General features: G+C 42.4%; 1 protein-coding gene across 9 annotated transcripts in view; it reads left to right on the forward strand.

Moving 5' to 3' along the window:
- The window catches only part of PKNOX2 (PBX/knotted 1 homeobox 2), a 93753-nt gene that overhangs the window by 75635 nt on the left and 2873 nt on the right, over positions 1-15245 (forward strand). For 7 of the 9 annotated variants that reach the window (XM_072918091.1, XM_072918089.1, XM_072918094.1 and 4 more), the window contains 7 exons: positions 570-741; positions 4642-4830; positions 5297-5323; positions 11038-11170; positions 11247-11344; positions 13208-13327; positions 15062-15138. In XM_072918091.1, coding sequence (XP_072774192.1) covers positions 570-741; positions 4642-4830; positions 5297-5323; positions 11038-11170; positions 11247-11344; positions 13208-13327; positions 15062-15138 — 816 coding nt within the window. The remainder of the gene's footprint in view (positions 1-569; positions 742-4641; positions 4831-5296; positions 5324-11037; positions 11171-11246; positions 11345-13207; positions 13328-15061; positions 15139-15245) is intronic. The other 2 variants (XM_030291113.4, XM_030291120.4) reach the window with 1 other exon arrangement.

The following is a 15245-nucleotide window of genomic DNA, read 5'->3' on the forward strand; positions in this document are numbered from 1 at the left end:
TTGTCAGAGGTGCACAGAGACCTCTTGGTAGAGGAGCAGCCTGTAACAAGGTTGGTCCAGGCAGACAGAAGTCCCCATCCATCGTCTCCAACCAACAGATACATTTTGAGGTGAAATATTGTCATTGATGAGGAGGTGCTGATGTCCATCCTTGAAAGAAAAAGCCACTTGGACAGCAGATGACTCCAGGACATCTTGGCTATGTCCAAGACTGAGCCTTTTTGCCTATTCAGGAAATTCTGACTTTGGTGCAATGATGGAAAATACCAAGACACTGGAACAAGTTGTTGCCTGATGGAGGAGATAGTGAATTTTACAATTTTTAAGCCTTTCTTTTTTGTTGTTGTTGCTGAATGAGATCTAGAGGGAGCACTTCTAGTGTGACTTGGGAGAGATGTTTGCACCACCAGGTCCTTACAGACTGGGGGGGAATGTATGGATGGATGATGGATGGATGGATGGATGGATGGATGGATGGATGGATGGATGGATGGATGGATGGATGGGTAAAGATGGACATGGGACCTACAACGGTGGGCATTATGGGTGGTCTCCTTTGTCCTCTGCAGGCACCCGCTGTTCCCACTGCTGACGTTGCTCTTTGAGAAGTGTGAGCAGGCGACGCAGGGCTCTGAGTGCATCACCTCGGCCAGCTTCGATGTCGACATCGAGAACTTTGTCCACCAGCAGGAGCAGGAACACAAGCCCTTCTTCAGTGACGACCCCGAGCTGGACAACCTGGTATAGGCAGCCTGGGGCTTGGCAGATGATTTCAGGGGGGTGTTGAAAAGGTAGGGGGTGAGGGACAAATGAAGATCTACCACCATGTCTCTGGGCTCTGTAGTGCTGGTCATCTTGGCAGTGCTTTCCACAGATCTTGTGAGACCTTCTTCAGGACCTTCTCTGAGACATTTTCCAGAAGATTCCCCTGTAAGAACAACCCCCCTGCCCCCTTTTGGCTCGTTGCCCACACAACCTCCATGGGGTCAATGAGGTTCTTGAAAACAGCTGAAGTTGCTGGCTGGTTGTCTTGGTTTGAAAAGACAGGAGTCTGTGAAGGAAGGCAAGAGCCTCCTGTGAAATGGAAAAGGCAAACCCCCTCCCTCCGAATTACCACAATTTCAAAATTAAAAGGCTCTCAGGCAAAGATATGGGAATGGCAATAACCGTTCTTTACTAGGAAAAAAAACTAAATAAAAATAAAGAAAAACATGTAATTAGTACAAACAAAATTACTGATAGAGTCAGAAACCTGACACAATGAGGAGTCAGGGTGTTGGTAATAGTCCAGTGAAACGGTGGCTGCTCCTCCTGCAGTGGCAGATGAAATGCTGCTGGAGCGGGGATCTGTAGAAGGGTGGAGCTTCTCTGAAGGTCTGGTGATGGAGTAGATGGGCCTGGTCTTCCTCTGGGGATTCAGCGCGGAAGAAGCTGCTCCTCTGGGAATCCAGTGAAGGGCTGCTCTAGTGTCCCAAAAAATGCTGATTTTATGCAGGTAGAGCTGCTTGGCTCCTCCCTCTGGGTGGAGCATCTCACAATGGGCTGATGTAACTTTCCCAATCATGCAGTGAGTCATTTAATAGTCCATTAACAGAAGATCTCTCCCCGGAGGGAGACATTGTTCTTGGGAGAGATAAGAAAACTGCCCCACCTCCAACAGATGGCAATAGAATACATGTTTATCTTACCAGCCAGGACACTGGTTTGTGCCCCAAAACTTGCAGTCTCTGCAGGAATTACTGCTCCTCAGTGCAACGTGCAGTAGTGTCAGCATGCTCATCTGGCACCATCTGGTTTGAAGTCTCATGGCCAGCTCATGTCCTAGAAGCAGGGCAGAATGATAACTTTTTCCATAAGGTCGTGGATATCAACAGTTTGGAACACTTGGACTGGTTTTGGTGGATTCCTTGCCAGATCAACTCAAATTTCCTACTGCATCCACTGCTGCTGGGTGGTGTCTCAGAAGACTCTGCTTTGGATTTCTCTTCTGTGGACCTCAGGAAATGTCCCAAGTGCTGTTAATTTGTCCACAAAGCATCCAAATGTGCTCTTCATGGCAAACGTGGGTAAACAAATTTATGGCACCATCCTGATGCTCCACAAGCAGATTTTCAAGGTCTGAAGAGAGAATTCTGTGCACGTCTGATGATGCAAACAGCAAAACACCCTCCCTGAGCGGTTATGTGTCCCCTGGGACTTGTAGCAGAGGGATTTCCATCCCAAAAAAGAAGCAAAATCAGGCAATTCACAGGCTCCTTTTTCTAAGTTTTGCAGATATCAAGGAGGTGATTTTGAATGATGATGTATCACAAAGGGAAGAACTAGCAAAACTCATCTAGGAGCAAGAACTACTGGGTTTTTTAAAAAGCAAGAGAGGATTTCAAGGTGAAGTAAAATCCCACATGTTTGTGCCTGATTTCAGCTTGTGGAGAAGAGTTTTTTAACATCCCTAAACCAAGAATCCGTGGAATACCCTCCAAAAAACTTTCAGGCCTGGCAAAGCCCCTTTTGCATATTGCTAAACCCATTTTGCAATAATTTGTAGTCAAGAAGAGAAATTGCTCTGAGACAAGCAATCAAAAAAACTCAAAAATAAACCCAATAACCCAACCAATGTTTTGGAATATTTCCATTTTTGGACTGAACAAATGCTGAGGTGAACCAGCAACCCCCGTTGGATTAACTTGCATAAAAATGGGTGTAATGGTCTAGCAGGAGAAGAGAAATGGAGCCAGCTGAAGAAAAAAAAATCTAAAATTTTGGGAAAGGTAAACCTATTTGTGTACATATAAAGATGAAACATCACCAGCAAGTAGTCAGTGCAGGAAGTGTATCCCCACTGGCTATTTTCAGGTTTTGTGTGGTTCCTAAAAAAAAACCCCACATCACACCAATCATGGTTTTTAGGCATATTCTGAAACAACTCTTGCTGCCAAGGTAAATTTGGCCATGGGCAGTTGGATTGATCCCACTTGATCCCATGTATAATCTTACAGCACTTGATACATTCACATTCATATATTTCTATATCTGTTGCAATGTCTTTCTGTGTATCTGTATCTCTGGGTTTGCTCTAGTTCTAGTACACAGCTGGATGTATATTTTCCACCCAATGCCCAGAATGCCCAATGCACCAAAATTGAGGAACCATGCACCTCAGTGTGGGTAACCTGCATCAAGACAGAGGAGACGGCTGACATGATGCTGGAGAAGCACATTCCTGTTGGTGGGAGGCAGTAGGAGAAGGGAATTTTGGGTTAAAAAGACTTGCAGTGCTCAAAATTCAACATTACAACCTGCTCTTGAGCTGACAATTTCCCCGTATTTACGTAATCCTTTTTTGTTGTTATTTTTTGGGTTTTGTTTTTTTTTTTTTATTGACGCCACCCGCTTGCCAGAAATTGGTGATGGCACAGCAGGGCTGAAAAGGCCAGTGGCATTAGCTATCATTAGAATAAGAGTCATGTATTCCTCGCTGCCAAGATGCACATAATTAGAAATTAGAAAAAGGTCAGATCTCACCATTATCAACTCAATCAGCTGCCGAGTGCCACACAGTCAATTAATTCAGCATCTGTATTTTTTACAACCCCGCGCACGTACGCCATCGGACTGTAACTCTTTATCCGGACAGATATACGACGCAGCGGAGCAGGGACATAAAATGAGACCCTAAGCAAATGAGCTGAGATAATTGAGAGATTTATTTTTTTACATATATGTGTCAGGTCTTCTTGCCTTTGCCCTTGAATATTGACTTTCATGGCCAGTGAGCCCTGGGAGGATGTGGGAATCCTGGGCACGACACCTCCACCTTGTGCTTTGCCTGTGTCAACTGCAGAGGAGGAAAAAAAGAACAGAAAAAAAAAAAGAAAAAAAGAAAAAAAAAGCACTAAATAAAAGATTTTTCCAGCCTCAACCCATCATCCCTGTTGTTCACCAACCAAAAATTCACTTTCTCTGTCATGGAGCTACCACTGGAGGTTGGCTCTGGATTTTTCAGGATGTTTCCCAACCATGGCAACTTGCAGTTTGTAAAGATGACCACTAAAATTTGCAAGTTAAAAACACTCTTTGAAATGCAAAGAGGCTTTGTTACATAAAACCGGATTTATTGCCCCGGAGTGAATAGCTGAAATTTTATATATTATGCAAGATTTCAAACAGCGGCTGTAAAACTTAAGGTTTCAGCTTGGTGAGAGGAATGTTTTATGTGTAAATTTTTTAAGGTTTATGGGGTACGTTTTAATGAGGCCCAGGCTTTGCACCAGCAACAGCTCACGGCTGAGTTGCAGCCCCGTAATCTTGTTAGAAGAAGTGGCCTCCAGAGAATAACCAAGCACTTCTCAACAATGAGAGGTTTGGCTTGTACTTCTTTTTTTGGGGCATGGGGAGCAATTCCCACGAAGGCAATGGTGAATTTGGTGAATTTTTTCCTCTCGGATCTCAGGGTTACAATTGATGGGCAAGGGAAAGGAATGCAGATATGCAGAGGGCTGGGCTCTGGGATGGGTTTTGGGCAAGAATATTCATTTATTGTGCGTGTTGAGAAAGGAAATGAATTTCATTCTGCTGTAGGGGATCAGTTCTACGCTAGATTTTGGAGGAGAATATTGATTTTAACTTTGTGCCCTCGCGTAGATGGTGAAGGCGATCCAGGTGCTGCGCATCCACCTCCTGGAGCTGGAGAAGGTCAATGAGTTGTGCAAGGACTTCTGCAACCGCTACATCACCTGCCTCAAAACCAAGATGCACAGCGACAACCTACTCAGGAACGACCTGGGGGGGCCCTACTCCCCCAACCCCTCCTCCATCAGCCTCCACCCCCAGGTAACGCCTTAAAATTCCTGTAACGCCTTAAAATTCCTCTCTCATACCCATTGTTGCACTTTGGCCAACGGGGAGTTGCCAACAAGGTTTCAAACTTGCTCTCCTGAAAACTCATTGGAGTCCATCCCCAAGAATGAAAAAAAAAAATTCTGTGACTGTTTCATAGAGGGCAATAAATGATGTTGTGGTGATTTTTTTCCCTTTATTTTAAATTTTTTTATGTCCTTTTTTTCATGGGTTGGCAGAGCTGCAACCCCAGTATTTGTGGCTCTGCCAGAGAGAGAGTGAAGGACTCCTAAACTCTAATGCTGCAGCAATTAAATGTGAGGGCAGGGGAGCTGTGCAAGTGTATGGGAATATAAACGAGAAAGTTGCATTTTTTAATGAAAAAATGCTAGTTATTGGCAGGAAGGAGAGAAACATCAGGATTTGCTCTACTGCTTCTTTCTCACTTTTTTTTTTTAAGGCAGCTCAAAGGATTTTTGGGTCTCAGGTAACCCTTTCTGTCTTTGCTGCTCCTTTTTGTGTCTCAGCAGATCTTGCATTTCTCCCCCAGCATGATCAACATTCTTTTTTGCTTATTCTTTTGCATAATTTGGATTTTACCTGGGAGAAGAAGACAATTGGTGCCTCAAGGATAGTGGAAGAGTACAAGGAAATGCCTGAGAACTGCAGAAATATCAACTGAAGTAGCCAAAAAAGTAGAACCCTGATGGTTTTTGGGGCAAAATAAAGGACTGTAGCTCGATATTCAGAAAAGAAATTGCCCATGGGTTGGGGTTTTCATGTGCATCTGCAGTGCAGGGGATAAATCTTGGCTGGTTGCACCCCAAAAAACTTGATGCTAGATTGCATTCCCCTATGGCATTTCTCTCTCTCAGGCACTTGGTTTTTGGGGTAGGAAAATTGAATTTAGGGTTGCACAGTCCCACCAGAAAAAAACTGCAGGAAACCCAAAATAACCTAGGCAGCTCCTGGAGCTCTCCCTAAAAAGGAAGCAGGTGGTGGAGCCTTCTTAAGGCTTTTGGGGCATCATTAAGGAAAGGAAAAAATGCCATTTTTTAGCAGCTCAGCTCCAGGAGCTGCAGAGTTTGAAGAGAAAAGCCCCCCAGAAAAGTTCAGTTTCTTGTTTAGGTTCCCTGAAAGCACCAAACCACTTAATCATTGATCTAAGAAACCCCATCCTCGCTCTATATTCTAATAATCTCTAGAAATAGACTTATTATCCCTTCGCTGCTTTATGGAAGCATTCCTTATGATCAAAATTAGCAAGACACTTGCATAAAAGAGAACAATAATTGCTCAACGAGCATCTCGTTTGTAATTTATTAGTTTCTATTATTGTGCATTGCCATGGCAACAGCTCACATCCCGGGTGATGAGAGAGATGTTAGATATGAGCCGACAAAGCTCCCGGTCCCAGCAAATGGAGATGCACGTTTTTTATCAGTAATTTTCATGAAAATAATAAGTGAGGGAGTTAATGAGATGGAAAGCCGTCCTGTGGCTATTGTGAATTTTTTTCCCCTCCTTCCTTTTTTTTTTTTTTTTTTTTTTTAAAGTGTTGATCTAATTAGAATGCATCGGTCAGGAAAAGTAATGAGGATTTAGTGTCTCACAAAGAGGTGGGGATCATATCAGAAAATTAGCACAAGTCTTTGGAAAATAATCAGGCCCATGGAGAGGTACCAAGGGCTTCTGATTCCTGGAAACCCAGAGCTGCTGACATTTCCCTTCTGGGCCAGACTTGAAAGTTGAGGAATTCAAGTGAGGATTTGGAGGCAGTTGTGAAATAAATGGGAACAAACCCAGGAAAGACTCAGCTGAAGGGGAAATGTTGGCTCAGTTCCTGAGGGATTTTCAGCAGGTGGAGGTGAAATATTCACAGTGATGGACCACGATAGAGCCACCATCTCATCTGGTCAGGATGACACACCAGTGACACCACAATGGCAAATATTTTCCAACTTCACCATGTCAAGTGCTTGAGTGCTTCAACTCATTGAGTGCACTTGAGTTTGCATGGATAAAAAATGGTCAAAATACTCTATATCCATCAGTTGAGTTTTAGAGCCTAAGGATGCTCCAGAGAGCTGAAAAATCGTGGGATTGGTGTTTAAAAAATGGCAAGTGGGGTGATTCCTCCAATTATCAGCCTGTTGGTTTCATGCTGAGGGGAGGCGCAAAAGCAAATAGGCCATTAATTCAGGATTTTAAAAAAACCTAAATAATGAAATGTAATTAGTATCAATGAAGGAGGTTTCACAGCAAATAGGTTTTCTTAGGGTTTGGAAGGAGTATCGATCATTTTGTGTTGAGGTACACCAAGTTTGTCATGAAAGTGAAATATTTCAGGTTTTGGCTAAGTTTTTTACCACAGGACATGTTTAAACACACAATAACAGGGATATCAACCACAACCATGATCCATGTCTGGAGCTGTCAAAATGTCATCACAGGACAATCTGATTTCCCTGGTGTATCCAAAAGGGATGGTCCTTCACCTGCTGCTATTTCTGCTTTCTAAGATGGAAAATGCAAGAATTTTTGGAGATGCAAAATGCCTGAGATGATGGGAAGATGAGAGAACACTCAGACAAGGTGTTTTGACTGTTGCTGAAATCTTCTCGTGTCTCCAGGTCCAGAGATGATTCCTGGTGTTGGCCAAGTTTGAGTGACAAGTTTGGGGCTTTCCCATGTGATGAGTCTTCCCTGAACTTCATTACCTTACAAAGATTTTTGCAGCCTCTTTTCTTCATTGCTTCCTCGTTTTGTGCTTTGCTTTGTCTTGTGATTGAGTTGTTGTCTCTTTGTCCTGCAAGTCCACCAAGCAATCAATTCCTCTTCTATTTTTGTTGGCTTCTTTTCACTTGGCTTCATTCTTCTACCTCAAGTCCTCATCAGGCCCTTTTTAGCTCCCTCCCTTTATTTAATGAGTATTTTTTAGCTTTTTCTGACCAGGTTGGGAGAGGGGAAGTCCTTCTTTCATGGAAGAGGGAAAAAACCAATTTAAATCAATACTTAACTTCAACTTTCCTTTGACATCAAAAGGGTCCTCATTGTTCTCCACTTGCAAGAATAAAACAGTTGCAAAACCAATCACATTGGGAACCACAGTGCTGCCAGGGACTTTTAAATGGAATCACATTTTGGTTTTTTCAGCTCTCGTTTCAGATTGGCAGTGTTTGAATGGGCATTTTCAGGACAGCGTTTCTTCTTCTCAGATTACTTCTCCACAGAATCACAGAATGGGGTGGGTTGGAAGGGACCTTAAAGCACATCTTGTTCCAACACCCTGCTGTGGGCAGGGACACCTTCCACTGGCCCAAGCTGCTGGTGGCTGGACAGTTGGTTTGGTGGGACCCAGTGCAGTGCTTCTCTATATTATTTATAATTTATCCAAGTTTGCCCTGTGATCAGCCCTGGATTTCTCTTTATTTAAAGTCAACTTTTTCTCATCTCCATGCACCCATCCATTCACAAAGGAGTCTCACGAATTCTCATACATGGCTTTGAGTTTGGCCAGCTCTTTCTTGGCAAACCCATGGGTTTCTTTTTTTTTTTTCTTCCAACTAATCCAAATTTACCCCAGCACAAGTAATTTTCAGAGTTAGGATGAGACAGATATTTTGACACATGGTGCACCTCCCAAAAACAAATGTCTGTGTCATAAAGCACAAAGGCAAGGACAGCAGCTCCAGTGGCACTGAATTTTAGCACTTACAATTTAGCACTTTCTTAATTGTAAAAAAAGGGATTTTTTTTTGTGTTATGTCCCAGATTTTTTCATTCACTGATGTGACTTTTAATTGGGAGAAATCTTGTTTTGCTGTTGATCAGTGCTGAGATGTGGGTCTGCAGAGACACCTAGTGATGCATTTTTTTCCACACTCAGATTTCAAATTTGCCAGAAGCATTTCAACTTGAGGGTGGTGCAGCACCAGCACAGGGTGCCCAGGGAAGCTGTGGCTGCCCCTGGATCCCTGGAAGTGTCCAAGGCCAGGCTGGACAGGGCTTGGATCAACCTGGGATAGAGGAAGGTGTCCTGCCCATGGCAGGGCGTGGAGCAAAATGAGCTTTAAGGTCCCTTTCAACCCAAACCATTCTGTGATTCCATGAACTTCCTAGAGTCTCAAAATAAGAAATATATAAAATATTTTCCACTGCAGCAAAACCGGCAAGCCGAAAAGAATTTGGCTGACATTTGCAATCTGAGGCAATTGGTATGAAAAATATATATTTTTAAATCTTCTTGGAGATATCTCTCTATATTTATTTGAGGGTGGAGCTTGCACTTCCATTGGGTCACTTCGGTTTCACAGTTCTGTTGCAGAAAGACCATTAATTCCTTTGGTAGCTCTTTGTAATAATTACCAATATTCTGCCTTTTTGGACACCAGTGAGATGGTGTTTTGGGAGCTTTTTCCTCTACACCACAAAAACAAAGGCCATTTTTTCATCACTAAATACTGGCTTTGACCACTGTATCTGGAAACAGCAGTTTCGTGTTCCCGTTTTCTGATATTCCAAATTGCTTCTTCCCAATGCACTTCCAAAAATGGTGTTCTGGGTGCCCTTCTTTAGGAAGAATCATGGAAAAACAAGGCAGGGAAGAAAAGCTAGAGGTCTTCAAATTGCTCCAAACTTCTGGTTGCATCTGCCATATCCAGCTGCTATTTGATGTTCTCCTGGATCACATTGGTTTTTTATAAATATTTCCACTGTGTTTATCAGCTGGATCCTTTGCCAGGGCCAAATCCAAGAGTGTGCAAAAGAGATTGATTTTTGCTCTCTATATCCTGAGAGATATTCATGTCTCAAACTGAAAACTACATCCCCCAGAAGACTGGAGGTGGGGAAGGAATACTAAAAAAAAGTACAAGTATTTTACAGTCATATTTGCATTTTTAAAATTTATTCAGCTGTGGAAAGGGATGTCTGGGAAGCGAATGAAAAATTCACAGCGAGTGCAGCAAAATTTCCGGATAAGAAAAATAACAAAAGTAACTTGGGGCAGAGGCATTGGGTCCAACATTTTGGAATTGGCATCACAGGAGGGGAAAGTGCCATAAGGGGGTTTTAATGGCAAAAGCATGACATTTATTGAGAATGATGGCAGCTTTTCCCACCCTGATCACATTTTCCTGGTTGGCTTTTCCAGTGTCATTACACATTACTAATCCAGGGAAGATTTCTTTTCTTAACCCAAATAATAGGATTCTTGAAGAAATGCATCAAAATGTAGGAAAAATGAATTAAAAGGTGAAAAAAATATCCCCAATGTTGACATTATGTTCAACACTTTGAGAGCCAGCTGGACACCAGGGAAGTGATGCAGAATGGGTACATCAGTAGAAAAGGGACAAAAAAATAGGTGCAGTTTTATTTCCATTCCAGTTGGGTGAATTAGAGAGATGTACTTATCTTTGGCTTATTTTAAAATGATCATTTTATGCATATTGCCAATATTATTTGCAAAATCCTGCCCACATGGAAGCTTGGGGTACATTGCCCCGTATTCCCCCATAGCCTCAGTTTTGGCCCTCCTCCCTTCCCAAAATGTCATATTAAATACTCAAATAGTCATTTAAATATTAACATAAACAATCAAATAATCATCCTATTAGGGGTTTTTTGGTGGTTGCTCCAGAGATGGACCTTAAAGTAAAATTACAACTTTTGGCTGAAAAAATTGCCCATTTTTGCAAGAAATTAGCTTAAAGCTGCAAGGAATGATATCAATGGGGTTAGCTGGAAGGAATGATATCAATGGGGTTATGTTCTTATTAACTTCATTTTTTTACTCTAAGGGAAACCGTGGTGCTCACCCTGAATTTTAGCAAAGGTTGCATCATCCAGTCCCAGTCAAAACACCAAAAAAGAGAAATGCTTAGAAAAAAAATGAATAAAAGAAATTCCTTTTGGTCCCTCATGATCTTTTTTTCTCCTTACACATTTTTTTTATGGAAAAGAGTAAGTGCACAAAAAAACCCCAAGTTTGGGGAAGATGCTAAATGGGGGCTCTGCATAAACCCTTATTTTTCCATATTTTTTTGCACTTGCAACAAACTGAAAAATCACATTTCCTGCGATTTTTCCTGCCGAACCACCAATAAAAAAAAAAAAATGCTGAGGGGGGTGGGACAAAAAATGAAAAAAAAAAAAAAAAAAAAAATTTTGACGGGTTTGGTGTTTTGTTTTGTGCAGGAGATGCTGCAGAGCTCTCCAGCAGCGCTGCCACCGGCCTCCAACCCCCCGTCGGGCATCGTGGTGCCCGCGGCCACGCTGCCCCCGGGCAACCTGGCCATGGGCACTGGCAGCAGCTCGCCCGCCGTGCCAGGTAGGACTGCAGGGGAGCTGGTGGGCAGGTGGAAATTCGGGGTTTTTGGTACCCCACGTGTGTTTTCCTGCCGCAGGTGGAGCCTTGTACCAGCCGGTGACGATGGTGACGTCGCAGGGCCAGGTGCTCGCCCAAGCCATCACCCCTGGAGCCCTGCAGATCCCCAATGCCCAGGTGAGGCATTCCCAGCTCCAGTTCGAGCCCAAACTTTGCACTGCAGCAGGCAGAACCCCGCCATTTCTCCATAAATTCAATCCTTGGAGTATTTTAAATTTAATTAGCAAGAAACGTTGATTAAACCCATCTGCCAGGTGCCTGTGGGGTACCTAACAAATTATAGCAATGACCTAAGAAGTTATAACAATGCTTATATTGCTATAAAATATTACAACATATAATAATAATGTACATAATATGATTTAGTGCAATGTAGAACGTGTAACAATATCTGTTATTTGTAATGTGTGATGGAATGTGCTATTTTATTCTGTATGCTTTATTATATGTGTGTGTATATATAAATATATATATACTGTGCATATTGTACAGTATATATATACAATATACAGTATATACAGTATAGAATATTGCATATACTATAATCTGTATTAATTATTATATATAGGATAGGATAGGATATTACATTGATCGATAGATAGATAGATATATAGACAGATAGATAGATAGATAGATAGATAGATAGATAGATAGATAGATAGATACATAGATATTATTGTTGATATATATTTTGACAGATATTATTGCTGATATATTAGAGATCTGGGATCACTGGCATTGCCTGTCCAGCACAACAATCATGGCACTTGTGAGAAAGGCTCATTTTTAGGTCTTCCTTTCCGAATTTTGGGATATTTTTCAGCCATTTGCTCTGGTTTTATTCATTTTTTTTTATTCCTGACATTGCAATGAGTTATGCAATGATCCCTGCATTCTTGCAGTGAGACAATGATTTGGAGCAGAGCTGGATTTATTAGCACAGCTTGTCCATGAGCTCTTCCCAACCCCAGGAATTTGGAAAAAAAACCCCCATCAATTTCTCTAACACTGCTTCTTGGGGGCAGGGCAGCAGAAATTCACCCCCATTATTCCTGAAATGCCCCATTTTAATTGCAGGAGCCTCTTATGAAACAATCAATAAGCAGCATTTTGAAAAGGCACCTCCCTGGCAGGTTTTTTGTGCCTGTGCAATGCTTAAAAATTTTCTTTCTATAATATCTCTCCATTGCAGGTTTAAATCTTGCAGCAAAACCCTCTGTGGTGGGAAAAACATGTGCACAGGGAATATTGGGGCAGGGAGAGAGCCTGGACAAGCACCTTCGGATGCTCTTCCTGTGCCACTGGCATGATTTATTCAGCTGGAGCCCAGGGGAATCACAGGGACCTGCTGGCCTGATGTTTAATTCATCCAGGAGAAGTGTTTTGATGAAGACTTGGGGAAAAAAAATCCCTTTTTAACTCAAGTGCTTAGATTTCAGTTTGGTTCCTGTGTCCTCATTAAAACTCCTCTTGCAGCAATATGCTTCTTTCTCATTTCTCGGGGCAAAAAGCAAATTTTGGCTCAATGGGCATCTCCCTCCTTGTGGTGGAAATCAGCTGGGTGAGGAGCATGGGTTTGCAAGGGATTGGTGAGTGGCAGGGTTATTTTTAACTTTCAGTTGAGAAAATAATCTTTTTATGAGGTTTAGGGTTTTTTTACTTTATTTTTTCAGGTAAAAGCGTTTTCTCCTAAAGCACACATTGAAATTGTCCATGGTGTCATCACTGCACTCCCCAACAGTTCAATTACCCCTTGCAAAGCATTGACCAAAAAAATTGAGATAAAAAATACAGATCCTGGGAGAAAACCTGCATTTCTGCTGATTTGGTGGAGCAGGAAATGAGTTTTGGATGCTCCTATAAGTGCCAGGTTTTTTTTTTCACTCATCCCACTCCCATTTTGCGTTGGTTTTGCTCATTTTTTGGGTTGTCTGTCACCATTTTCAGCCAGTTCTCTCCCCATTCCTTTTCCCCTGGCAGGTGAACCTGGATCTCACCTCCCTCCTTGATGGTGAAGACAAGAAATCCAAGAACAAACGGGGCGTCCTGCCCAAACACGCCACCAACATCATGCGCTCATGGCTCTTCCAGCATCTCATGGTGAGCCCCACAGCCACCAAAACACCCTGAAAGATGGGGAAAAAAGGACAGAAAGTCCAGAAATTCTCAAATCCAGGTGGTGGTTTGTCTGAATTTCTGTTTGGAGTTGCAAAGTGGTTTGTATTTTGGGAGTATTTTGGGAATGACCATTGTCACTGCAGGTGGGAAAAAAAATATTCCCTTAAGGCAAGAAGAAGCACACAAATCTAGAAGGGGACTCCTGTGATTTTTTTTTTTTTTTTTAAGATGGATAATTGAGCATTTTTTTGCAGTTAACAGCTCCAAAAATATCCTTTTCTAGCAAGCTGGAATGTGAGAGCAGCTCACAGGTAGGGTTGTAGCATATCAGGCATCAGTCAAAACACAGAATTGCAAAATCACCCTGTTTTGGGGGATTGGAGATGGAAGATGGAGGGAGCTTAGATGGAAACTGGATATTTTTGTGCATGAAGAGTTCTCTCTCATCAGCAGGGCTGGGAGAAGGGCAAAAAGCCAAAAATCCCACATTTTTTCCTGCATAATTCAGCCAAGAAATCACTTGGAAACTGGTTGCAAAGACTGGCTCTCCAGGAAGACTGAGTGGTGGGAGATCCCCAAGGCACCACTAATGCAGAAGGTAACAGCTCCATGGAGCAACCTGTGGAAAAATCAGCCAGGACATGAAGCAGCAGCAGGTTGGGAACTTCCCAGCCTTTTTTTTTTAATGGAAAATTCAGGATTTATTGCAATGAGGACAAGAATGTTGCTGTGTCGTGTATCTCTTGTGTTTCTGGAGGCCACAACTGCAGATTTGCGGACTCAAAAAGGACTTAAAAGACCAGAAACTGCAAAGCAATTTTCTTCCAGGTGACAGGAGGACCTCAGTTAGTTTAAGATTTCCAAAACAGAATTGAAAAACTGAAAAAAATTCTTCTGCTGGATGGTTGGACCTTTGCTCATAGCCCTGTCCTTGTGGTCATAAGAAATTTTTGTTTCCCCATGAGATTTCTCCGTCTGGTGTCAGAGATGATGCAGTTTTTAACCAAAAATGCTCATCACTTTACTGGAGTTTTGGAGCACCAGCAGGAGGAAAGAATGCTGAAATTAACACACCAAAATCAGGGTATTTCTGCCCAAAAAAATGCCATTTTTAACCACTGAGACCCCAGTGGGAAGTGAATTTTCATGTGCATTGACTTTGGGTGGTATTGTCAAGGAAATCACAGTTTTGGGGGCTAAGAGCTGAAAAACAGGTCATGGTTATTATCACTGGTTTGGGGCCCCAAAACATGGCATGTGGGCCTGCTTTGATAATAATTTCATTTCTGGGGTTGGAAAAGAGCATTTTAACACAGTTGGAAGGAGGTTGCTGAAGCTTTCAGTGCTGGTGGTTCCCAGTGCAGATGTTTCAGGGTGTTTCATTGATGCCTCTGACAATAAAGCAGCAAAAAGCAGCTTTTGAAGCACAAATCTCATGTTTACCAACAACCATCACTGGAAAATTGCTAAATAAAAAACCCCAAGAACATTTTCCTTCAAGGAAAGCATTTGATGGAAAGCCCTAAATGCACCCAAGGAAATCTTGATGCTCTTGAATGCCACCCTTCAATCTTGCATTCAGCAAATGCAAGGAGCCACCAAATTTAGGGTGGGGAAAAAAAAAAAAAAAAGGCAGGTTTTCATTATTTTTCACTCAGGGATGACATCTTGCATGCAGGGATGAATTCTTGCTACCCTATCTCTCTTTTTTTCCAGCACCCCTACCCCACAGAGGATGAGAAGAGGCAAATCGCCGCCCAAACCAACCTGACCCTCTTGCAAGTCAACAACTGGTGAGCAGATACTGGTGGCCCACTCAGTCATTTTGCTGGCTTTAGGACCTTTTTCACCCTCTTTTGGTGCTCTTGAGGGGGTAACTTGGGTGGTTAAAGCTGAATCT

The sequence above is a fragment of the Taeniopygia guttata genome, chromosome 24, assembly GCF_048771995.1.
Source record: "Taeniopygia guttata chromosome 24, bTaeGut7.mat, whole genome shotgun sequence".
Classification (NCBI taxonomy): Eukaryota; Metazoa; Chordata; class Aves; order Passeriformes; family Estrildidae; genus Taeniopygia; species Taeniopygia guttata.